We start from the raw sequence: 26,845 nt of genomic DNA, 5'->3' as shown, positions 1-26,845 counted from the left end.
TGAACAATTTTTTCCCACTAGAATTATTATTATATATTTTTATTTAATTATTTATTTATTTATTATTTTTCAATAAATGCAGCATTTCACATTAAAATAGAATAAAAGCATTTAAAATCCATTTTTTAAGTGAAAATTGTGCCATCTGGTGGCATAAAAAAATAAAAACTTGTGTAATGTCATGTAACCTCCTGTATCTCCTTACATACATATACACAGGGGCTTTGGGATTCCTATTGTTTTATTTAGACTGTTTCTTCATTTTAATAGGCTTTGCATTTAGAAATATATTTAGACATTCTAAAAGATTACTTTTGTCAAGGTTTAGATATTTTTTGATTGGATAAATATCAGGTTTTGCATTATGATTACAATCAGACATTAAAATTTTGTTAGAAGTTTGGGAAGCACACTGAAAGTTCACACTTTTTGTAAAAACTGCCAGTTTTAACATCTTTCAGCTAGAACATTTGGCACCTTTTTTCTCTGAGTGACTGGTCATAGAGGGTTGGGCCACCCTTAGCAGCAACAACTGCAATCAAGCGTTTGCGATAACTTGCAATGAGTCTGTTACAGCACTGTGCAGGAATTTTGGCTCACTCATCTTGGCAGAATTGTTGTAATTCAGCCACATTGGAGGGTTTTCGAGCATGAACTTCCTTTTTAAGGTTATGCCACAGCATCTCAATAGGATTTAGGTCAGGACTTTGACTAGGCCACTCCAAAGTCTTCATTTTGTTTTTCTTCAGCCATTCAGAGGTGGATTTGCTGGTGTGTTTTGGATCATTGTCCTGCTGCAGAACCCAAGTTCGCTTCAGCTTGAGGTCATGAACATATGGCCGGACATTATCCTTCAGGATTTTTTGGTAGACAGCAGAATTCATGGTTCCATTTATCACAGCAAGTCTTCCAGGTCCAGAAGCAGCAAAACAGCCCCAGACTATCACACTACCACCACCAGATTTTACTGTTGGTATGATGTTCTTTTTCTGAAATGCTGTGTTACTTTTACGCCAGATGTAATGGGACACACACCTTCCAACTTTTGTCTCATCAGTCCACAGAGTATTTTCCCAAATGTCTTGGGGATCATCAAGATGTTTTCTGGCAAAACTGAGATGAGCCTTTATGTTCTTTTTGCTCATCAGTGGTTTTCATCTTGGAACTATGCCATGCAGGCCATTTTTGCCCAGTCTCTTTCTTATGGTGGAGTCATGAACCCTGACCTTAACTGAGGCAAGAGTGGCCTGCAGTTCATTAGATGTTGTTGTGGGGTCTTTTGTGACCTCTTGGATGAGTCGTCGCTGCGCTCTTGGGGTAATTTTGGTCGGCTGGCCACTCCTGGGAAGGTTCACCACTGTTCCATGTTTTCGCCATTTGTGGATAATGGCTCTCACTGTGGTTCGCTGGAGTCCTAAAGCTTTAGAAATGGCTTTATAACCTTTTCCAGACTGACAGATCTCAATTACTTTCTTTCTCATTTGTTCCTGAATTTCTTTAGATCTCAACATGATGTGTAGATTTTGAGGATCTTTTGGTCTACTTCACTTTGTCAGGCAGGTCCTATTTAAGTGATTTCTTGATTGTGAACACTTTTTCACACAGTGCCATGTGGGTTTGGATTTTTTTTCCCTTCATAAAAAAAACCTTCATTTGAAAACTGCATGTTGTGTTTAATTGTGTTATCTTTGATTAATATTTAATTTTTTTGATGATCTGAAACTTTAGTGTGACAAACATGCAAAAAAATAAAAAATCATTAAGGGGGCCAACACTTTTTCACAACACTGTATACACTACTGTTAAAACGTCTGGGGTCAGTAAAATTTTACACATTTACTTTTTTAAGAAATTAACACTTTTATTCAGAAGTGAGGCATTCAACTAATCAAAAGTGACAGTAAAGACAATTACAATGTTACAAAAGATTTTTATTTCAAATAAATGCTGTTCCTTTGAAATTTCTATTCATTAAAGAATCCTGAAAAAATATGATTTTCAAAAAAATTGAGCAGCAAAACTTTTTTCAACAATGTTTCTGAGCAGCAAATCAGCATATTATAATAATATGAAGGATCTTCTGAAGGATCATGTGAGACTGAAGACAAAAAACATAAAAAAAGGTCTTGTGGTCTACCTAAGTTACACATTATTTGCTAAAAGTGAATAAAGTTGGGTTGCAGTAATTCGATGAGTTTTATCAAACAGAGTTTTATTTACCTTGCCAGCATAATGCTGGATCCCGAAGCAAAGCTCCACGCGCTTGGGTGTCCAGAAGTACTTGTTTCTCAGGTTATCCTGAAACTTATCTTTATAACAAACACTGAAGGTGAGTGAACAATGTTACTGAACTGACCTCTCATCTTAAGAATAAATAAATATTTAAATACAATGCCAATTTTTCATTTAATACTGATTTGCTATTATCATTATATGCATGCTGAACTTCATGTAACTACGAAAGTATTCATTCAAAAGCATTACCGACGAGTGTTTGGTCAGTGGCCTGTGGGAAACGGCTCTCCTCATCCAGCAAAGACAGCAAACCCATGGGCTTCTGAAGAAACATATCCAGAATGGGCCTGTTGTCCTCATATTCCACCAGACTGGCATCTACACCCTCACTCTGATACTCGATCTGAACAAACACACACAGACACACAGATTCATACCTTAATAATAACACCAAGAAAGTTGTTATAAGATGTTAAAACACAATTGATGCCACATTTGTTAATTAAAAAAAAAAAAAACATTTCCTGGAAGCTTTAAGTTGAATGACTGTATCAACAGTGTATTTGACAATCTAAATAATTGTCAGAATTCAGCAGTACATTTGAACCACATTCAAAAACAACAGAATGATAATTACATAACATAAAAATGTACTTACGTCCTACTTAAGTGAGTTAAAAATGCATTTAATATACATTTAAAATAATATTTTTTTATTGCAGGCAACTAATCATTGTCAGACATTCTTTTACACAAGATTTGATGATATGATGAATATAAACTGTGGCGGGAGGATGGGCAGTGTTCAATGGGGAAGGGTCCAGGTAAGGGGCGGAGTCCGGCGGCCGCACGCGCTCCCCGCTTGGGACCGGGGTGCTAGGGCTGCGGCATCTCTTGTGGCTTCGTCCCTCTCGAGCTGTCCGGCACTTCCAACGGGGAATTTATGGCCCGGCATCCTGGCCCGTCGGCCATCTCAGGTGCAGTCTTCAGCCGGACTACGGGTCCTTTTGGCTCGTCCCATCTGGCGGCGCTGGCTTCCCTCTTCACCCCTTCCTGGACCCGCAAGGACACCAGCGTGCATGCACGGGGGAGAGACCGGTCCCCTGAGGAGAGGCACGCTCGGGATTTAAACAGCGGCGGTGATGAGGCTGCATTCCATTCACGTGTGCCTCATCACACACCGCCAGCCCGAGCTGATTTCACGCCCCTCCTCTCCCCTACACACCCACTCCCATCGGGAGCCTGGAGAAGGGCGGCGAATAAGGGACGGAGTGGTGATGATAATTAGGGGGGAGGCAGCCGACTCGTCACAAAACGTACTGTCATTTATTCACTCAGATTTAAAACATTCATTTTATATTACATTTGTATCTTACATTTTTGCGATTATTTCACGTATGACCCTGCATTTTACAAATATATGTAATAAACGAAACGTCTCGGTTACGTATTGTAACCCTCGTTCCCTGAAGGAGGGAACGGAGACGTCTCGTTGAGACCGACGAATTGGGATATCGCCTGGATAGACCAATCTACTTCGTGTGTAAACTAAACGAGCCACTGAACATTGGCATGCATGATTGCAGCCAGCTACGGCTGATCACAGCGTGAGCATATAATGAGCAGCAGGTGCCATGCATAGACCTCAGGTTTTCGCTGAGGAGCCGAGCAAGGCCCGGCCGTACAGCGGCGGTACATGAGCCGAGGCGACACGACGAGACGTCTCATCGAGACCGACGAATTGGGATCCCTAACAAAACGCCGCGGCTGCTGCTCCTTCCAGTGTCCTAAGCGAGCCTCCTGGGCCCCTTTTCTGGCTTCGGCCAGGGCTCACATCAAGGAATACCAGTCACCGTATAACATAGCACCACCTACTTCAGTGAGGCTGGAGCACTGGGAACGTGCGGAGCTCATGTCCTTTCTGTAGGAGGTTCGGAGCAATACACATATAACTCAATTCAGGATATATGGAAGATTGGAGGTGGTTGAACCCTCGTGAGATGGTAGAAGGTCTACCGGGGAAACACACAGCCTCTAGGGCGCATTGTGGAATATATAAGAGATGCAGTTAAGTCTCTATGTGGAGCCGGGCCCTCTACCGGTTCTGAAGGATTCATCAAGTGAGGGCCTGACGCCGGACGCTCCGCTACGTCAGGCTGTCAAGCTCAGCAGAGGAACTCGACAGAGTTACTCTGGGGATACTCTGGAGCAGTATAGCAAGCCGACCCGAGCCAGAGGCCTCTCTGTGTTTCTACCTGTTTGAGGTGAGAATACAGGAGGAGACTGGCTCTACACGAAGTGTTAGGGGTCGCCCAGCCCGCAGCTCTACAAATGTCATTTAGCGAGGCGCCACGAGCCAATGCCCAGGAGGATGCAACACTTCTAGTTGAGTCTGCTCTCAACCTGAGGGGGCAGGGCACACCCTGAACCTGATAGGCCAGGGTAATGGCATCCACTATCCAGTGGGCCATCCTCTGCTTGGAGACGGCATTCCCCTTCTGCCTGCCTCCATGACACACAAAGAGCTGGTCTGAGGTCCTGAAGCTTTGTGTCTGGTCAACGTAGCATCTTAGTGCTCGGACGGGACAGAGCAAAGCTAGGGCTGGGTCTGCCTCCTCCGAGGGCAGCGCTTGCAGGCTCACTACCTGGTCCCTGAAGGGAGTGATAGGAACCTTTGGCACATAACCAGGGCGGGGCCTCAGTGTTACCTGGGAATCCGCCGGGCCAAACTCTAGGCACGATTCGTCGACCGAAAATGCATGCAGGTCTCCTACCCTCTTGATGGATGCCAGTGCGAGCAGGAGCAGAGTTTTCATTGAAAGAAACTTCAGCTCAACTGACTGCAAAGGCTCAAAGGGGGCCTGCTGTAGTGCTGTGAGCACTAGAGACAGGTCCCAAGAGGGTACGGAAGCGGGCCTAGGAGAATTTAACCTTCTGGCGCCCCTGAGAAACCTGGTGACCAGGTTGTGCTTCCCCACCGACCTTCCTTCTATGAGGTCGTGGTTGGCAGAAATGGCAGCCACATAGACTTTAAGGGTTGAGGGGGACAGCCTACTCTCCAATCCTTGCTGCAGAAAGGAAAGCACGGCTCTGATCGAGCATCTTCGGGGGTCCTCTCTGTGAGAGGAACACCAGTCAACAAATAGGTTCCATTTTAAGGCGTAGGCATGTCTCGTGGACTGTGCTCGCGCCGAAGTAATGGTGTCAACTACCCCTTGAAGTAGGTCACCTAGAACCTCTGCGTCCCGTCCAGGAGTTCCTCCGGTCAGGGAGTAAAACAACTGGCAGTGAGATGTCTCCGGGGTGGTGAACAGGTCTACCTGAGCCTCTCGGAAGCGTCTCCAAATCAGCTGGACCGACTGGGGGTGGAGTCTCCATTCTCCAGGAAGCGCAGCTCATGAGAGCTCATCGGCCGCACGGTTGAGCAACCCAGGAATGTGAATGGCACGAAGCGACCTCAGATGCTTCTGACTTCACAGGAGGAGATGACGAGCGAGTTGCGACATGCGACGGGAGCGTAGACCACCTTGTCGGTTGATGTACGCAACGGTCACAATGTTGTCCGTACGGACCAGCACGTGCTTGCCTCGTAGGTACCCTTTGAGTCGGAGCAGGGCAAGACGTACTGCAAGCAACTCGAGGCAGTTGATGTGCCAAGTTAGCTAGGGGCCCGTCCAAACCCCTGAAACTGCCTGTCCGTCGTACGTGGCTCCCCAACCGGTGGTGGAGGCATCTGTGTGTACCACAGCATGCCTGGAGACCTGTTCCATGGGTACTCCTGCCTGTAGGAATGAGAGGTGTTATTTGAAGCCGCGTAGCCACGCTCTCCTCGGGACTCGGCCATGAAGCCAGTGTTGAAGCGGTCTCATATGGAGCAGCCCTAGCGGTGTAACTGCTGCTGCTGCTGCCATATGCCCAAGGAGCCTCTGAAACTGTTTCAGTGGGACCGCCGTCCTGCTCTTGAATGTATTCAGGCAGTTCAACATTGACTGAGCACGTTCCTGCTTGAGGCGTGCTGTCTGACTGACCGAGTCCAGTTCCATACCGAGAAAAGAGATCCTCTGTGTAGGAGTGAGTTTGCTCTTTTCCCAGTTGACCCGAAGGCCCAACCGGCTGAGGTGTGTGAGCACCAGATCCCTAGTGTTCGCATAACTGGTCCCGAGACTGTGCCAGAATAAGCCAGTCGTCGAGGTAGTTGAGAATGCGAATGCCCTGTTCTCTGAGGGGAACAAGGGCCGCCTCTGCGACTTTCGTAAAGACACGGGGAGAGAGGGACAGCCCGAAGGGCAGGACCGTGTACTGATATGCTCCGCCTTCGAACGCGAACCGTAGAAAGGGTCTGTGGCGCGGAAGGACTGAAACATGAAAGTACACGTCCTTCAGGTCGATCGCTGCGAACCAATCTTGGGGACGGACACATCTGAAAATGTGTTTCTGTGTGAGCATCTTGAACGGTAGCCTGTGAAGGGCCCGGTTCAAAGCGCGCAGATCCAAGATCGGCCGTAACCCGCCGCTTTTCTTGGGTACTATGAAGTACGGGCTGGGCGAAGTTTTCCACCGCGTCGCCGAAGAGGCCGGTCTGGGAAACCGGAGTGTCGAGGAACCTGGTCTTATCGCAGTCTCTCATATCAGCCAGACACAGCCAGAGATGGCGTTCCTGGACCACCATAGTGGACATGGCACGACCCAGAGACCGCGTGGTCACCTTCGTCGCACGTAGCGCGAGGTCCGTGGCGATACGGAGTTCATGGACAACTTCTGGGTCATGACCACCCTCGTACAGGTCCTTCAGTGCCTGAGCCTGATGAACCTGTAATAACGCCATGGCGTGTAAGGCGGAACCAGCGGCGCCACAGGCCGAGTAGGCACTGCCGATCAGCGCCGACGAGTGCCTACAGGCCCGGGAAGAAGGGCACTGGGGTGGGACGCAGAGAACCAGCGCGGGCCACCCCGAGATACCAACCATCCAGCCGGGAGGGGTCGGGACGTGATGGAGGATTCCATTCAAGCCCTACCCTCTTGGCGGCCTGGGCAAGCATAGCCATCATCTCCGGGTCGGTATCCGGCACCGCTGACCGCCCAGCGGACAACAGTGTGCCGTCATCCTCCCCAGAAAGGTCTGGCTCTCCCTCCGATGCCGCGACCGACATCTGTTCGTCGAGGGAAGCCCCAAAGGTAACGGGCGGTACCCCTAGAGAAGGTCCAACCCGCTCCCCTGAAGCTCCAGTGGCAACGGAGCGTCGGTGGAAGGAGGAACCCCCGCCGATGGAGGTGGCGGGGAATTCCTCACCGTCACCGTCAGACCAGCCAGCCCCCTGCTTCCAGACGTAACGCAGAGGGACTGGAACCCCGCCCCTTTGCTGGAAACAGAGTCTGGTCCGCAACTCCATGATAGTCATCCTCCCGCAATGGGGGCATGACTCATCCACAAATGCCGCCTCAGTGTGTTGAGTGCCCAGGCACGTGAGGCAGCAATTGTGGCCATCACCCGACGCCAGGAAACGGCCGCATCCAGAAACGCACGGGGAGAAAGGCATGTTGAAATTGCCTCGTCTTTATAAAGACGCTCACCCGTGAAGCTCCTTTAGAAATTTGCTCTTTTAGGAATTTGCTCTTTTAATGCTGAGGCGCACAGGGGAGATGGCCGCAGCAACACAGAAGGTGGGTGGTGAAAACCAGCTGTGTGCTTCCACTCGACACGGAAGACCACCGCCGCTGAAGCGCCGTGCCACCAACACAAAAGAAAAGGAGGTAAGAAAGAAGAAACAACTGCTTCTTGACTCGTCACCGTAGAAATGATCGGCTCTGAAGCGAAAGCTTGTCTATGCATGGCACCTGCTGCTCATTATATGCTCACGCTGTGATCAGCCACAGCTGGCTGCAATCATGCATGCCAATGTTCATTGGCTCGTTTAGTTTACACACGAAGTAGATTAGTCTATCCAGGCTATATCCCAATTCGTCGGTCTCGACGAGACGTCGAAGAGACCGACTGAGAGGGAACTAAAATATACTTTAATGTCATGTATTTAAATATATTCAAATTGGTATATTAATTAAGTGCTTTACATGTGCATGTTAGTCAACACATCAAAATAAGTGTACTTCAAAGCCTTACAAAAGAGTATTGAAACTGTGATTTAAAATGTGCTTTAAAGTAAAACTTTTCATTTAACATTATTTTATTATAAAGTGCACTTATAAAAGTGCAGAAACAGCCATTCAAACTGTACTCTTCTTAAGTACATCTACACTGCCGTTTATTTAATCTGCAAGGCCAGTTAAAAAAAAAAAAAGATTTGAAGTACAATACAAGTGCACATTCAATACAATTAAAAGCATTTAATTCAAAGCATTTCTTTTACACAAGGGCTAGCCGTGAAGCCACATGACTATGTCTGTCTCTGTACTGTCTGATTGAACTAATTCATGAGTCACAAGAAAAAGTTGACAAACTGAACAACAACAGTTCTAGAGACAGGTTCTGCTGAGGAGAAAATATCATTACACATTTCACCAGTTTTTGAAATTTCTATTTTTTTCTTTGCCACTTAAACTGATGCAGATGTATTCAAGGATAAATAGTGGTGGGCAAGAGTAACTCAAACTTAAACTCAGAGAAAGTCTCACCTGTTCCAGGGCAAAGATGTGTTGATTGAAGTAGAACTGGATCTGTTCATTAGCGATGTTGATACATAGCTGCTCAAATGAGTTCTTCTTGAAGTTTTCGAAACCAAAGATGTCCAAAATCCCCACGTTCATTCCACTCTCAGCCGCACTTCAAAGACACGAAGAGCCAAACATTATCCGACTGTCACAACACATTTAGGCCTTAAGCACTCTAATGACCCAAACAGCTAAATATTTTAGGAGCTGTCAACCAAGAAAACACAAAAACAAAGACCTTTAAAAACACAGGTCTGCGTGAGCGTGTCATTTCAGTTTACGAAGAGCTCGGACGCTCGCCTCTGAACATTCAGTCAGTCGCGATCTTCTCCAAACACCTCAGACAGCGACTAGGGGTCACCTTCTGCTCCCGCTAACAGGTTATTAGTGGCAATAATGTTGAACGCGCTGCTGATTGGAGTGGAAATGGCAGAATTTGGATGGTGTGTATCGAGGTGGAAGACGTGAGTTTCTCTGACAAGCCCGTAGCTGATGTCTGACAGGATTCGCTCGGATCAATGAACGGGTTTTCCACTCTCTCTGAAGTCTTTTTAATCATCTGCATATTATTTTTTCAATGTAACTCTGAATCAAAAATTTATAAAAACCTTTTTTATAGCTCTTTTCTTCTTTTGCTGTGGATATTAATATTCTGAGCTTTGTGGTGGTTAGACTGGAGGTCATCGCTGGAGATGATGCTCACGCATGTAAACGCATCCGCAACGGAGAGATTCAAAGAGGGAGATTGGGATGAAAGCTTAGAATTTACCTTGAAGTTATTGTTAAATTAACGTGAGGTAAAAGTCAATCAACAAAGATGAGCTTCCTCAACGGTACAAAATAACTGAAAAAACCTTGTTTTAAACCGGGCTGGGAGAACGGCAAGCCTACACGTGAAAAAGAAGTGTGCTTAATTGTATCGAATGTGCACTTGTAGTGTACTTTAAATTTTAATAGTGTATTTTTATACTATTAAGGTACTTGCAGATAGTAATAATTAAATAAAAGGCTAAAATAAAAGGCCACGTCATGTTGGTAACCAAACACTTCCTGGTAGCCATTGACGTTCACAGTATAGATATATTTTTTTCCTACTAAAGAAGTCAATGGCTACTAGCAGCTGTTTGGTTACCAACATTCTTCAAAATATCTTCTTTTGTTTTGAACAGAAGAAATAAAGTCATACAGGTTTGAGAAAACATGGGGATGAGTAAATGATGACAAAATGTTCATTTGTTGATGAACTATCCCTTTAAGTGTAGTTATAGACATTTTCCTATTTGGTTAAACTATTTCTTGAAATTTAAGTTCCAATTGGTCTAAAATTGTAGACTTGGGCATATTTTAAGGTTAATCTCATGCATGCATCCCTACGATCTTATAATATTATACCTAAAATATAATATGATAATATTTTATCATACCAGATGTTAGTGTCAGGCTGCAGCAGTGCATTAATGCGGTTCACTATCCAGCTGAAGAGGCGTCCGTACAGGGCTTTAGACATGGCGTCTCTCACATCAGTGGCCTTGTCCACGGTGTTGGTGCGAATGATGGTTTCTCCTCGAGTTACCACGCAATGAGACGTCAAAGCTTCCTGAAGCTCCTCAGAGCCAATACTGAGCAAAGTGGCAGCTGAACACAGCAGACACAGAGAAAAGAACATCAGGAAAGTCAATTTATTTTATTAGGAAACTGTGGGTTCATCTTTATTCAAACTGCACAAACAGATGCTGACCAATGGCAACAGGTAACAGTTTTGTCAGATTACTGTGACCCCTGTTGGCGTCGCTTGTTTTCACCAATTGAACATGTTGGGTCACTGAACTGCAATCCGGCGATTGCTGGCATTGGTTCGCGTCTGTCAGTGCAGTGTGAATTTGCCTTCATGGCCATTGTCACTCCTTCGCTAACAACATTTTTAACACAAAACATGTTTTACAAATTTAAATCAATATATTGTTTTCTGTGAACAGGATGATTTTCACATCATTTTGTAGGAAAAAACTCTAGCCTACCACATGCAGTTTTCAAAAGTCTTGTGAACAAATGTCCTGTATGTGTTTCATGGCCTTATTTCAGTGATTTAAAACATTTTGTTTTCTACTGATACTGAAAAAATGTGGGTCAATTTGCCCCAAAACCTCCTCAGACCCCAGAGGGATTAACAGTTTTAAAAAACATAGCAAATTTCTCTCTTGTTTTATCTGTAATCTAACAATTGATATACATTTTTTTATAATATTATATTTCAGATTAAATTAGTTATTGGTTTGATTTCTCTTTGGAAAACAAAGTGACCTGTAGCTCTCAGATAGAGTGTTTTTTCTCTAATATTCTGTGCATTCAGGCTAATTATATTGGCAATTAACAACTAGCAACAAACTACCTACCTACCTAACTAACAAATACAAAATAAATCTGTCGTGTGAAAGAAAATATTCCAAACAAGTTTAAGACATGACTGAGAGATTTTAGCAACTAAAATATTTGAATCTCAGTATATTTTTATTTAGTCAACCAATCAGTTAATTATTTGATTAAGGCTCTTACCATTATCTAAGGCCTCAGAGTCGGGCACCTCACTCTTGTCGCTCTGATGTTGGGAGCTGGTGGATGTGAACTCAATATTTCCTGTGTTTAAAATAGCTGATAGAATTCTGTACACAGAATTCACTTCCTGTACAATAAAATATAAATGATTACATACTTAAGCAAGCAATACACATGCAGAAAACCTGACTGGCAAAATTGATTCTTAAAAGGATAGTTCACCTTCAAAAATGCTGTCACCATTTACTCAGCCTCACTTCATTTCAAACCTGTCAGAGTTTCTTTCTTCTGCAGAACATAAAATAAAATATTCTAAGGAATGTTGGGATCCAAAGATATTTTGCCCCCAACTGATGGAGAAAAAAACAATGCATATAGGTTTTGAATGACATGTGTGTGTGTGTGTAATTGATGACAGAATTTTTGGGGTGCACCATTTCTTTAATATTAGAATGTGAGCTGTACCTCTTCAGTAAATCCTATGATACGGAAGCAGTCCTGAATGGCATCAAACTGTTCTTTGTACAGTTTGCTAGAGATGATGTCTTGGATTACTTTACCATTAACACAGTCAATGTATCTGAAAAACCAGAAATGAAACATAAATCTATGATCTCTGTTAGTCACAATGTAGATACATGATCTGGACTCAGAAATACACATCTCTATAAGCACCAAATCTGTTTCACTGCAAATAAACACAAACCTAGGGGCAGTTTTGTTGGGCAGCCTGTATTTCTTGAGGCTGTCTTGGTGGTAAAGACCAGCATAAATGTAGTAAAATATGTGGAAGTTTTTCTCACCCCTGCAAAAGAAAAATATAAGCTGTGAATAGTATTTAATGTTAAAAATGGCCACAGATCTAGGTGAAGTGGTTCCTCACGTAGCCTGTTTGATAACTCTTGATTTCTCCAGAAGATACTCAGAGATCTTAGCACCCATCACCGCCCCCGTAGGTGTAAACTTCATCTCCAGATACTTTCCGAAGCGGCTGGAGTTATCGTTAATGGCTGTGCACGCGTTACCAAATGCCTCCACCAGGGGATTCACTTGAAGAATCTTCTCACGAAGTGTACGATTATTAGCCTTGAAATAGAAAACAACAGATGATCTTTGAAGAGTGTAACCCAGATTTTTATTCTGCAAATCTTACAGCCACATCTGATTACATCACTAGAAAGAAAATGATCAGGAATCTCATAATAAAACACAAGATTCGTAACTAAAGTGTGTTAGCTAATGTATAAAAGATGCGAGCACTCAACCTTGCCCAGAAATGTGAGATGTTGGACGATGAGGTGGGCACTCTCAGTTTTTCCGGCGCCACTTTCTCCACTAATAATTATACACTAAACAGACAAAAACAATGAAAACATAATTTTGTTATATAATAATACTTTTTTTTAATATGAATAACCAATATTTTTAAATGCAGCCATTACTCCAGTCTTTAGTGTCACATGATCCTTCAAAAATCATTCTAATATGCTGATTTGCTGCTCAAGAAACATTACTAACTCTCTCTCTCTCTGATAAACTAGCGTGAACACTGTTTACAAAAAAGGAGCCACTGGTGAACCCCACATGAAAAAAATAAATAAGTAAATAAAAGTCAGCCAACTATGAACCATGAACAGTATATGTTAGATATACTGATATAGAAATATTGTTTTCGAAATGAGAGTGCAGACACACATAAAGCAGTACCTGGTCTTTGGAGAGGGTGACCATGCTCTGATAGGCTGCATCCGCAGTGGCAAAGATGTGTGGAGGGTTAGTGGAGCGTTTCATCCCATGATAGAGCTTTGAGAACTGAGAACAGAGGTGCTTTCAGACACAAAACTACATCTTATTTCACTCACTACAAGGAAGCTTTGATTCAGAAAGCCAGCTTGAAGTGGCTCCCACACAACACCAAGTGTGACATGAATTACACATTGTGCACAAAAAATGGTTTAAACAAGATGGTATGCTTTAGACATAAATTATACTTTAGGGCACTGCCTGATGTTGCTCATCTCACCTGAGGAGAGTAGATGCTGAGGTTCTGGAAAGGGTTAAGCGCTATGAGGATATCACCAACATATGTGTAGATCTGCAGCTCCTGATATCGCTTCTGAAGATGTGCAATGATTGTTTCCTAGAAAAAGAGTAATGGAGATGGACATGTTTCTTTGTTGTTTATACTACAAGATTCACTGAATTGACATAATTTGAGCAGGCAGTTGAGTAATAAGTTTTGCAACTCATTTTACTTAAGCAATAAGGTACGAGAGGCCGTGCTGTATCATGAATAAATCACGGCTGAAGGGCGTTGTTAGGCACGACGCGAAGCGGAGTGCCTGCAACCCCTTCAGCCGTGATTTATTCATGATACAGCACGGCCTCAAGTACCTTATTGCTTTTATAAAACGGTTACCACACAATAAAAATATTAAAATCAAAAATATATATTCATTTATATATATTAAGTTGTACATTTTCATAAAGTAAAATCATTAACTGCCTTCCACTGTAAAAAGTAGTCCCTAACTGCTGCAGCTGTGTTTACGTTGCTAAGGGTGGTTGCTAAGGGGGTTCAATGATACACAAAACCGTTGAGTGAAGCGGTCATAGCAGTGCCGTATCATGAATACGACACAGCTGCTGACCAATCAGAATTGAGGAATGGAACTAACCGTTTTATAATTTTGAAATACATTTTAATGGAGCTACAGTGCCTTGCATAAGTATCCATACCCCTTCATTTTTTTCACTTTTTGTTATGTTGCTGCCTTATGTGAAACTGCTTTAAACTGCCTTTTATCCACATCAATCTACACTCCATACACCACAATGACAAAGCAAAAGCATGTTTTTAACATCTTTGCAAATTTATTAAAAATGAAAAACCTAAATGATTCCTAAATGGTTGTACATGTTACTACACTTCTAGTGAAGTTAACCTGTGGCAAATTCAATTGAATGGGTATGATTTGGAAAGGCACACACGTCTTAATAAAATATCTAACAGCTTAAAATGCATATCAGAGCAAAAACCAAGCCCTGAGGTAAAAAAAAAAAGGTCTGTAAAACTCAGAGACAGGATTGCATCAAGCCACACATCTGGAGAAGAGTTCAGAAAAAAAACCTGCTCCATTGAAGGTTCACAGAAGCATGTAGTCTCCGTTACCCTTAATGGAAAAAGTTTGAAACAACCACGACTCTTCCTAGAGCTGGCCTCCTGACCAAACTGAGCAATTGATGGAAAAGGGTCTTGGTTAGACTGGTCACCAAGAAGCTGATGGCCACTCTAGTTGAGCTCCATGATCATTTATGCAGATGGGAGAAACTTTCAGAAGGACAGACATCACTGCAACACTCACTTGGCTTTATGGTGGTATGGCAAGACTCAATCCTCTTCTTCAGTAAAGACACATGAAAACACACTTGGAAATTGAAAAATATTTAACCTGACATAGCTTGAGAGGTGAAGAGGTGAGGAGAAGAATGGCAGATAATTGCCAAATGCTGATGTGCAAAGCTTGTTGCATCAAACCCAAAAAGACTTGAGGCTGTAAAGGTGCTTTAACAAGTACTGAGTAAAGGGTATAAATCCTTATCTAATGTACTTATGTCAGGTTTTTTTTTTTTTTTCTTTCATTTTTAATACATTTATGAAGTTGTGACAATTCAGTTTTGCCTTGTCATTGTGATGTATGGAGTGTAGATAGATGTGGACAAAAAAGTAATTTAAAACAGTTTAACATAAGGCAGCAACATAACAAAACGTGAAAAAAAAAATTAAGAGGTATGAATACTTTCGCAAGAGACTGTATGTTATGAGTTGAAATAACATTTACTGATAATGCAAACTAAGTCCAGGAACATAAAAGTAAATAAGAAAGTAAATAAGGTAAATTTTGATTTCATGTTGAGTTTACATCTAAACGTACCTCATCTAAAACCTCCAGGTTCACCAGATCATCATCAGGACAGCTCTCAATGACCAGGGTTTTGCGAGTATTGATCCGCTCATGCCTATAAAAGACAATACAGCAATGTTATTGCTTCATTAAACATGAAACACTGAAAAAATCAATTCAATCATAAACAATTGCATTTTTTTAAGGAAATACAAAACTCAGTGCCATGACTCTAGGCTGTTGTTGAAGATTGCCAGAGCATTGCTATGCAATTTCTAGAATATTCTGTGGAGTTGATGTAGTAGGTTGTTGTTTACTGGCCTCTAAAGCCAAAAGAGCCCACAAGTCTTAATGATATTCTTGTTTCTAGTCTTGATTCAAATGTTTGGGGTCAGTAAGATGCTTTTGATGCTTTTTAATGCTTTTGTAAGTCTCTTCTGCTCACCAAGGCTGCATTTATTTGATCAAAATACAGTAAAAACAGTAACATTACTACAATTTAAAACTACTGTTTTCTATTTGAATATATTTTAAAATGTAATTTATGCCTGTGATCAAAGCTAAATGTTCAGCATCATTACTCCACTCACATGATCCTTCAGAAATCATTTTAATATGAGGATTTGCTGCTCAAGAAACATCTCTGATTATTTTCAGAGTTGAAAACAATTGCTTATTTTTGCTAAGATCCTTGATAATAAAGAATGTTCAAAAGAGCTGAACGGTAGCATAAGTATGGGTTTTTAGGCATTTTATCATCCAGGTGGTTTGAAATGTAACTCAAATGCAACAGCAAACATCAATAATCTGCATAATTTAAAATTATCAAAGATGTCAGTTGCACAAACATTGTAGGTCAGTTAAAAGGAAGGTTATTAATTAGTGTTAGAGGTTTGTTCAAACCCTTAACCCTGTATTTCCAGAGCAGTAATAGTGACGCTTGCCTGTGTAAACACCAAAAAAAAAAAACCTAAACATCTAGTCATTCCTGTATGCATTATCAGGGTGTGTTGCAGGTCTATCCTCTAGGGTTTAAAGGCTATTATAGCTTGCAGTGAAAGCACTTCATCAGGGTTTGACCCTCTATTGTATTTCTGACCTTTAGATCATGAGGAAGCAGCTGCTCTATTCACAGCTCTTAAAACCCATCGGGCCCCGGGGACACGACAGCGTACAGACACGATACACTGCGCTTTATGTGTGTGTGTGTGTGTGGCTCTGTTTCTGTGTGTGTATCAGTGTTCCCTCACTCTGTAATCACTTCCCTGATATTTGCCATCAGTGACTAAACAGAGAGAGCACAGCCAAGCTTATAATCTCATTACGGCTCTCTCACTGTCACTATCAGGCTAGCAGATTATGAATGTGGCCTGGGGAATAAGGGCCTACAATCTGGCAACCCTCTGACTGTTAATTCACAATCACAGAGCGAACCAACCCCCACTTTCTCAGAACAAGTTGATATTGTCTTCACAGACACTCAAGAACAAGAGTAGTTAACATCCTGACATGATCGGTGCATCTCAGTCAAGTGGAAATGAAGGAAAGTTGTAAAATTCCCTCTATCGTTTATCAGGGACTATGAATCCTCATCTGACCCTGAATCAGACAGGTGACTAGTTAACTAGTACTAACTCTTTAGTAGTAGAATACAGATGTATCTTTGTCCAGAAATAATCCCCAAGCAACATAAACATACCATAACCTCAAATGCATTATTATACTGAAAAATAGATTAGAGGATTTTTTTTGTGCTGTCCACTGTGTTATGTATAAATTCATATTCATGCATCATGAAATCATTCTAATATGCTGAATTATTATCAACGTTGTAAACAGTTGCGCTGATTAATATTATTTATTTTTTGGAACCTGTGATACTTTTTTTCAGGATTCTTTGATCAATAAAGGTTAAAAAGAACAGCATTTATTTAAAATAATAATATACACTACTGTTCAAAAGTTTGGGGTCAATACATTTTTCTTCTTTTTTTTTTGAAAGAAATTAATACTTTTATTCACCAAGGATGTGTTAAATTAATAAAAAGCCAAAGCCAAAGCCATTCCATCATTATTGATGGAAAAGATTTCTATTTTGAACAAATGCTGTTCTTTTTAACTTGTTATTCATCAAAGAATCCTGAAAAAAAAAAGAATCACAGTTTTTAAAAAGATATAGTTTCTAACATTGATAATTCAAATAATAAATCAGCATATTAGAATGAGTTCTGAAGGATCATGTGACAACTAGAGTAACAGCTGATGAAAATTCAGCTTTGGATCATAGGAATAAATTATATTTTAAAGTTGTTGTTTTTTTTAATAAAAAACATTATTTTATATTGTATATATAACATTTTGCAATATTACATTTTTTTCTGTATTTTTGATCAAATAAATGCAGCCTTGTTGAACATAAGAATCTTCTTTAAAAAATATTAAAAAGTCTAAAAGATCCTAAACTTTTGAGTGGCAATGTATATGTAAACAAAAACTTTTATTTTAGATGCGATTAATGCAATTTTTTTTTAATGCTCATTTATATTATTACTGTCATCAATTTAAAGTGCATTTAAATAGTGGTCTAATCAATCTCTAAAAGCCTATAACACACCACATAGACAAAAAAAAAAAATTAAAAGAAGCAATTTTATTTATATTGTATTTTTACTTGAAGTGCTATACTAACCACAGAAAGTATTGTTGATTTTATTATTATTTTTGGTGTTATTATTATTATGAAAAAAAAGACAGCAAAAAAGAGACATTTCTATTTCAAACAAATGCTTTTGAACTTTCATCATAAAACCAACACTGATAATAATCATTAATGTGACCCTGGACCACAAAACCAGTCTTAAGTCGCTGGGGTATATTTGTAGCAATAGCCAAAAATACATAGTATGGGTCAAAATTATAGATTTTTCTTTTATGCCAAAAATCATTAGGAAATTAAGTAAAGATCATGTTCCATTAAGATTTTTTGTAAAATTCATACTATAAATATATCAAAATGTAATTTTTGATTAGTAATATGCATTGTTAAGAACTTAATTTGGACAACTTTAAAGGTGATTTTCTCAGTATTTTGATTTTTTTTTTTGCACCCTCAGATTCCAGATTTTCAAATAGATGTATCTCGGCCAAATATTGTCCTATCCTAACAAACCATACATCAATAGAAAGCTTATTTATTGAGCTTTCATATGTTGTATACATCTCAGTTTTGTAAAATTTTACCTTATGACTGGTTTTGTGGTCCAGGGTCACAAATGTTTTTTGAGCAGCAAATCAGCATATTAAGATGATTTCTGAAGGATCATAAGACACTAAAGACTGAAGTAATTGTGCTGAAGATTCAGCTTTGACATCACAGGAATAAATTACATTTTACAATATATTCAACTAAGAAAATTGCAATTATATTTCACAATATTACAGTTTTTTGCTGTATTTTTGATCAAGGAAATATAGCCATGATGAGTACAAAAGACTAAATTCCAAATCATACTCACCCCAAACATAAACCACCATAAATTGAATCAAATTCGCCTGTTTTTCATGAGAAAGGCCAGACTTGATCAACTCTTGAATACAGTAAAGGAAATATTTTACACTACTCAAATATACTTATTTGATATTCAACATTAGACGCTTTTATACAAATCTAAAGGCCAATTTGAGTTTTTATATTGAGAACACTACAGACAGGGTAGTTATTTAAATTCAAAAGGCCTGGCACAAAATTTAGTCTCATCTTCCCTTTCTCTGGGCCAAAAGAGTAGGTAATACATGACTACTAGATCTGTGGGATTTTAGGGATCTAAAGCCAGTGAAAAGCATCAGATTTTTCCATTTGACTTATACACTGTTGAAGTAATGCTGACTGAATCTAATGTTTCTGTATCCCATCCTCTCTCCTCAGAATAAACCTGAGGAGCTTCATTCCTCCACAGATAACACTGCCATCTGCTGGAAAGAGGAAACCCTTGACACACAGGTGATAGATGACACAGTAATATAAAAAACTCATAACCCACACGCTCTGATTCACATATTTCTAGACTGTCACAACAGCAAGTCTCACTGTTTCACATTTAGACGTGATAAATCTACCACGACAGCTCTGCATCTACAGAGGAGAGTGATAAATGCAAGTCAAGCGCTGCACAATGGTCTGTCATGGTCAAGGCTCCCAGATCTTTGGTTTGACCCTGGGAGGAATCAAAAGTAACTGAAAGCACTTTGAAATGACAATCTGTGATTGGCAGACTATTACAAACCTAAAAAATAATTCTTCTGTTTAACCCACCTGTATATTTACAATCTCAAGCTGTGATGCAATATATTTTTCTCTATCTCTTTTATCTTTCTCTATGAACGATGCAATTTCAGAAAAGGGCTGTGAGGTCACAGTGTTCTTCTGGCCTACGGTTTGTTTTGCGGACAGGATGTACCTGGTCTTAGTCCTGCTGCCCACGTCCTGTTGCTCGCGGATGAGGACTGACAGCTGCTGTCTGAGCGCCGTGTCTTTCCCTTGAGCCTGTTTAATGAACGGATGCTCCAGCAGATGTGTCACTGATGGACGCGTCTCAAAATCCTTTATCAAGCACCTGCAGATAAAAGAAGGGATGAACGAGAAAAAATATGAGAAAGCACAGAAGCATGCAATGTCACAAACTATACACATAACAGCAGCAGTTTCCCATATATGCCAAGGAACTTAATGAATGAAAATGCACACAGTGAACAAGTCAAAGGTCCTATACAATAATTTAAAGGCCTTCGGCGAGGTTAAGCATGTCACCTGTACATCGTCATAGTACAACTCCAGTTTCTGACACGATGACCGGGAAGCTCTGTGAGGACTGAACTGAACATCTGACCAGCCTTCTCTCTCTCTCTGTCTCTCTTTTTCTCTCTCATTACCATAGTATCCAGTGTAAACAGCCTTATCGTGTGTTTTCAGGCCTGTCTTTGTTGTTCTGGACTACCATGCATGCAGGTGTGCTCCTGCTCAGAGACTGTGATTACCCGTTGACCATGTCTCATGCCACTGATTGCATATTTCTTTATGATCATGTTCCATGATCATAAAGATATATGCAATTATGATCATTAATATGTAATGAATGTGCACTTTTAGTGTACAATCAAATCTTACAAGTTCAGTAAAATGGATGATAATTTGCTTTAAAAGATTACAATTTCATGACTTTTTCTTAACACACTTACACACTCTTAAAAACAAAGGTGCTTCACGATGCCATAGAAGAACCCTTTTTGTCTAAATGGTTCCATAAAGAACCTTTAACATCTGAAGAACCTTTCTGTTTCACAAAAGGTTCTTTGTGGCGAAAGAAGGTTCTTCAGATTATAAAAAAGGTAAGAAAGAGGTGGTCATTTAAAGAACCTTTAACTGAATGGTTATTTGTGGGACCGAAAATGGTTCTTCTATGGCATCGCTCGAAGAACCTTTTAAAGCACCTTTATTTTTAGTGTATACTTTTAAAAAGTGCATTTTGTAATATTGTCAAATTAAGCTTTCTTTAAAGTACTTTTTGAAGTATGATGCTTTAAAGAAGTACACAAATTCTGATGTGTTGACTAACATACTGTACTGTACTAAAGCACAAATACTTATTATAATAAATTGCAATGTTCTGTTCTGTTATTTAATATTACATTTAAAGTTAATATATTTTAAATGACTAATAAACTGCACTGCAACTTCATTATAAATGTGTAATTACAAATAATATTTAAATACATGACAAAGTTTGAACAGATGCTTGTCAGTACATTCAGCAGTATATTTTACAATTTTTCAAATAGAGTATCTTTAATTATGAAATTACATATAAAGATGTACTTAAATGATTAGTTTACTTCCAGAACAAAAATTTACAGATAATTTACTCACCTGACTTTCTTTCTTCAGTCGTAAAGAAATTATGAAGATTTCTCTCCATATAGTGGACTTCTATTGTCACGAATTGAGTCGTCCTGTCATCATAAATTCTTGCACTACACATCATGGACTTCATTCCCCACAAGCCACTGCACTAATCACTGCATTCACCTGTTCCTTGTTTCTCACTGCACTGATTACCGCTCACACCTGCACCTCATTTCTAGGACTGCATTTAAGCCACTCTCACACTCTTGTATTGCCCCGGCTGCATTTCTGAGCGTTTCTTCCCGTGTTTGTTTTCCCGTGTTTGATTCCTGGACTCCCTCCCGTGTTTGATTCTCGCTGCCAGCCCCGACCTTCTGCCTGTGTTTTGACTACGATTTCTGCCTGCCCCTGTGTGTTTGTCTGTTCCAATAAAATGCTGCGAATGGATCCGCACGTCTCAGACCGTCCATGTGACAGAAGACTTCGCCACTACAAGGATCCAGCAGCTAGTATGGTGTCATCCGGTTCCAGCACGAACCCCACTGTACAGATCATGCGTCTCAAGCATTGAGGATTATGCTATGGACTTTGTGGAATTGGCTAAGCAGACTTCTATGGATGATGTACGCCTGATGATTTTTTTCTGTGGAGGACTCTTAGAGCCATTGGCTTCACTGATGCCCACGTTCGAACCTAGCTGGACTTTACAAACTTACGCGGACATTGCTCTGCAAATGAGTGGCTCTCCCTTTACTGTGGGAATCAAAGAAGACAACAATGTTCCCACAGTAAACACCCTTCCTGAGTCAGTTCACAAGATGGCCGCCTTTCCAGAGTCTACACGCAAGATGGCCTCCCTTCTAGAGTCTGTTCACAAGATGGCCTCCCTTCTAGAGTCTGTTCGCAAGATGGCCGCCCTTCCAGAGCCTGTTCGCAAGATGGCTGCCTTCCCAGAGTCTCCGCTGGTGCCGCCCAGCCTTCCAGAGCCTCTGCTGGGCTGAAATGCAGCCGGGGCAATACAAGACTTCGCGAAGAAGCTGAGGCTTTGGAAGGTTGGGCGGAACCAGCGGAGGCTCTGGAAGGCTGGACGGAACCAGCGGAGGCTCTGGAAGGCTGGGCACCAGCGGAAACAGCAGAGGCTCTGGAAGGCTGTTTCTAGGACTGCATTTAAGCCACTCTCACACTCAGCTTCTTCGCGAAGTCTTGTATTGCCCCGGCTGCATTTCTGAGCGTTTCTTCCCATGTTTGTTTTCCCGTGTTTGATTCCTCACTGCAAAAAATGCTTTTCTAGATTAGATTTTTTGTCTGGTTTCCAGCCAAAATATCTAAAAATTCTTAAATCAAGAAGGATTTTCTAGACGAGTAAAAATTATTTTCTTGTTTTCAGAAAAAATAAGTCAAAATTAAGTGAGTTTTTGCTTACAACAAGCCAAAAAATCTGCCAATGGGGTAAGAAAATAAATCTTATTTCAAACAGAAAACAAGATTATTTTTCTTACCCCATTGGCAGATTATTTTGCTTGTTTCAAGCAAAAATGTACTTAATATTGACTTTTATTTCTGAAAACAAGACAATAATTTTTACTCATCTAGAAAATCCTTCTTGATTTAAGAGTTTTTAGATATTTTGGCTGGAAACAAGACAAAAAAATCTAAGCTAGAAAAGCATTTTTTGCAGTGCTGGACTCCCTCCCGTGTTTGATTCTCGCTGCCAGCCCCGACCTTTCTGCCTGTGTTTTGACTACGATTTCTTCCTCCCCCTGTGTGTTTGTCTGTTCCAATAAAATGCTGCGAATGGATCCGCACATCTCAGATCGTCCATGTGACATCTATGGTGCCTGTGAGTTTGAACTTCCAATATTCAGTTTAAATGCAGCTTCAAAGGGCTCTAAACGATCCCAGCCGAGGATGAAGGGTCTTATCTAGTGAAACGATCATTTATTTTAACCACTTTTTAACCACAAATGCTGGTCTTGTCTAGCTCTGCGTGAACTCTGTGTATTCTGGTTCAAGACAGTTAGGGTATGTCAAAAAACTCCCATCTCATCCAGGATGATTTTGAAGTTGGAGGAGAAAATGAGATGGGAGTTTTTTGACATACCCTAACTGTATTGAACCGGAGTGCACAGAGTTTGCATGTGCATCACAGAGCCAGACAAGATGAGGTTAAAAGGTATATCAATTGTAATTTGTTTTTGCAAATAACTGATCGTTTCACTAGATAACACCCTTCTTCCTTGGTTGGGATCGTGTAGAGCCCTTTGAAGCTGCATTAAAACTGCATTTTGAAAGTTCAAACTCCATAGAAGTCCACTATATGGAGAAAATGAAATGTTTTCCTCAAAAACATAATTTCTTTACGACTGAAGACATGAACATCTGGAAGTGAACTAATCCTTTAAACCATATTTAAGTGGGTCAAAAAAACACTTGAATGTTCAGCTGATTGCATTAAGTATAAATGTAATGCATTTCATTTAATTGTAATTAACATGCAACCAAGCGACTCAAAACAAAGTATATTGTTGTTTTTTTTGTTTTTTTTTTTACAAAAGCAAGTACTCTTTTTTTCTATGCTACAACAAGTGTACAACAAGGGTAGTCAATAGCTGGATTTAATTTGGCTGAATGTCTTTACTTTCCCCATTTCTCCTCATCTGATCAGTCTGGATTTCCTTTTTTGTTTCTGTTTTCCATAAAGTAAAGCACTAAGCACAGTGTCTGTCTTAATCTCAGTGGCCTGCTTTACTCTAGACTGATACCGCAGCTGTGTAGAGACCAGCCCCTCTAGACCCCATTAAACACAGTAGATTAGGCGCAGGGGTCTGTCATTAGCGCTCGGCATGGCTGCTCTGAACAGCAGGCGGCTCTGATAGCAGAGCACAGGCCATTCAGCTGCACAATTACGCACACATTCATAACACAGCAACAACAGCGTGCTGTTATAGTACACACACAGGCAGAGAACAAACAGCCGGCACCTTGTGATAACATTATGTCCCTCTACACACACAGAGAGACAGGATTTATTCAGCAGAATTATTTGGGATCTAATGGCCCTCAAAACCCAATTTTTCAGTGTGATATTTAAAATATCCTCCTCTAGGCTGAAGCAGATTTATTGTGTTCAACACAAACGCTGAGCGATGCACTGCAATTTTGTTCTGTGAGTATATGTGGTTTTTCCAAGCTTTATTTAATTAATGATCACATCGTAATTAGACAAACAGATTTATGCAGACGGATTCCGTTTTTTTTTAATAGTGACACTGGAGCATATAGGTTGCGGACAGCAAAACATCTTTATCTCACTAAATACTCCTTATAACAGAAGCAATATATTAGCAGAAATATAACATATATACTCATATTGTAATTTTTTAATAAATATCTAGTTAAGTCATGAAACTCTGTTGTCTGATAACCTTTCACTTGGAGTTTAATAAAGTGACCTAAAGGTTTTCTGCATCAATATTTGACCCCAAACAAATAAATAAATAAAGGCCTCCTGTAGCGAATCGATATGTTTTTGTAAAAAAAAAAAAAAAAAAAAAAAAAAAATCATATTTAAATGCTTAGTTATTATGCTCTCATTCCATCCTGATGATCCGACGATAGCTGCTCAGATGTCAGTTTGTCTAACAGACATTTCTTGCTGGATAAGGGACCATCATCTTCAACTCAACCTTGCTCGTCGTTCCATCAAACCCATCGTTTCATCACAATTTCACCATCCAGTTGGGCACATCAACCATAACCCCTTCAAAAACAGCCAGAAACCTGTAAGTTATGATTGATGATCAGCTGACTTTCTCAGACCACATTGCTAAAACTGCCCAAATCCTGCAGATTTGCTTTATTTAACATCAGGAAGATCAGACCCTTTCTTTCGGAAGATGCTTCACAACTCATTGTTCAATCTCTTGTTCTGTCCAGGCTGGACTATTGCAATGCTCTCTTGGCAGGTCTTCCAGCCAGTTCTATCAAGCCTTTACAATTAAGCCAGAATGCGGATGCAAGATTAATTTTTAATGAGCCGAAAAGAACGCACTTCACACCTCTTTTCACCACTGACTACCAATAGCTGCTCGCATCAAATTCAAGGCATTAATGTTTGTCTACAAAACCACCACTGGCTCTGCACCCCTTTACCTAAATTCATTACTTCAGATGTCTAGTCCTCTAGAAGCTTGTGTTCTGCAAGTGAACGGTGCATTATTGTGCCATCCCAAAATCCCTTTCATGGACTTTCACATTAAATGTACCCTTCTGGTGAAAGGCCAGCCCAACTCAATCCGGACAGCTGAGTCCTTAGCCATCTTCAAGAATCGGCTAAAAACACATCTCTTCCATCTTTATTTGATCCCTTAACTCTAGCACCCTCTATTCTAATACTATTCTTTAAAAAAAAAAAAACTTGGCCTTCTAGACTTATTTACTATACTTTATTCATTCATTTAAAATAATAATAATAATAACACTAGCTTCTCTGTTCTTTTTGTATTCTATCTATTTTTAGGCCTCTAACACTAGCTTGCTTTTTCTTTTTCTTTTTTTTTAATTCTATCTATTTTATTTTTATTTATTATATATATATACCTTGCTACGTGCACTGCGTTGAGACTTATATCACTTTATTGCTAGCAGTTATTGCTCTTTTGTTGATTTTGATTGCTTCCATTGTCCCTTTTCGTAAGTCACTTTGGATAAAAGTGTCTGCTTAATAACATTTGTTTACAGGAGCAAAAGAAGCAATGTTTCCTTACTTTAGCAAGCTCCTCTTGGTTTATATTGAAATCCTTCGACATTTTTTTTTTTTTTTACAAATTTCTTCTAATTCATGACTGGTGCTATGTTTACCTCTTTCCATGGTGCGTTCGCGTTCATCACTTCTGACTGGTAAAACGTCATCCGCCCAAAAGGACTTCTGTGTACGACCAGTTGGCACAAACTAGATTAAAGTGATTATTACTTTCTAAATATAGAATTTTTTCTTACAAATTATTATGGATGGATGCACTTTATTGGACTTGTTTTAAACATCCCACCCATGCCATTCTAAAACTTGGAAGTGCCAAGAGAATTTTTAAATCTTATAACTGCATTTGTCTGAAAAAAGGATGTCATTTACACCTATGATGCCTGGAGGGTGGTCTATTTTTTTTATTTTTGGGTGAACTAACCTTTTAAAACTGTATCCTTGAAGAACTGTTCAGGTTACATGAAAAAAGATATCTTAAGCTGGAGTGGAACTTCATATAAGCGTTCAGCCAAAAAAAAAAAAAAAAAAAAAAAAAATCCATTCTAGAAACTAATAGCTAGTTAATAGCTCTTCAAATTTAATTACACATCTATCAAATTTATGAACTGAGAAAATGAAGAAAGAATGGTAAAAGCTTCCACAGTCATACTACAGTACACTGAGTCCGCTGGAATAACCTGTGGTTAAGTGTCTTGCTCAAGGGCACAATAGTGATAGTTAATGGCTCAACCAGTTTGGAACCTGGAACAACCAACCTTGAATTTGAACCACAACGCCAAACGGGCCATTTGTGTGGCAGACTGTACACACAGACACTCAGGAACA

General features: G+C 40.3%; 1 protein-coding gene across 1 annotated transcript in view; it reads right to left on the bottom strand.

Moving 5' to 3' along the window:
* Positions 1 to 26,845, bottom strand: part of myo3b (myosin IIIB) — a 141,752-nt gene that overhangs the window by 82,555 nt on the left and 32,352 nt on the right. The window contains exons 10-22 of the mRNA XM_073845037.1: positions 19,817 to 19,972; positions 15,390 to 15,474; positions 13,478 to 13,594; positions 13,162 to 13,266; positions 12,720 to 12,803; positions 12,338 to 12,540; positions 12,161 to 12,259; positions 11,920 to 12,034; positions 11,455 to 11,581; positions 10,326 to 10,536; positions 8,866 to 9,013; positions 2,485 to 2,638; positions 2,221 to 2,309 (exon numbers count right to left, since the gene is read on the bottom strand). Coding sequence (XP_073701138.1) covers positions 2,221 to 2,309; positions 2,485 to 2,638; positions 8,866 to 9,013; positions 10,326 to 10,536; positions 11,455 to 11,581; positions 11,920 to 12,034; positions 12,161 to 12,259; positions 12,338 to 12,540; positions 12,720 to 12,803; positions 13,162 to 13,266; positions 13,478 to 13,594; positions 15,390 to 15,474; positions 19,817 to 19,972 — 1,693 coding nt within the window. The remainder of the gene's footprint in view (positions 1 to 2,220; positions 2,310 to 2,484; positions 2,639 to 8,865; positions 9,014 to 10,325; positions 10,537 to 11,454; positions 11,582 to 11,919; positions 12,035 to 12,160; positions 12,260 to 12,337; positions 12,541 to 12,719; positions 12,804 to 13,161; positions 13,267 to 13,477; positions 13,595 to 15,389; positions 15,475 to 19,816; positions 19,973 to 26,845) is intronic.

This window comes from Garra rufa, chromosome 8 (assembly GCF_049309525.1).
Source record: "Garra rufa chromosome 8, GarRuf1.0, whole genome shotgun sequence".
NCBI classification, from domain to species: domain Eukaryota; kingdom Metazoa; phylum Chordata; class Actinopteri; order Cypriniformes; family Cyprinidae; genus Garra; species Garra rufa.
The sequence above is the reverse complement of the archived record's forward strand: the minus strand, read 5'-3'. Positions and strand labels throughout refer to the sequence as shown.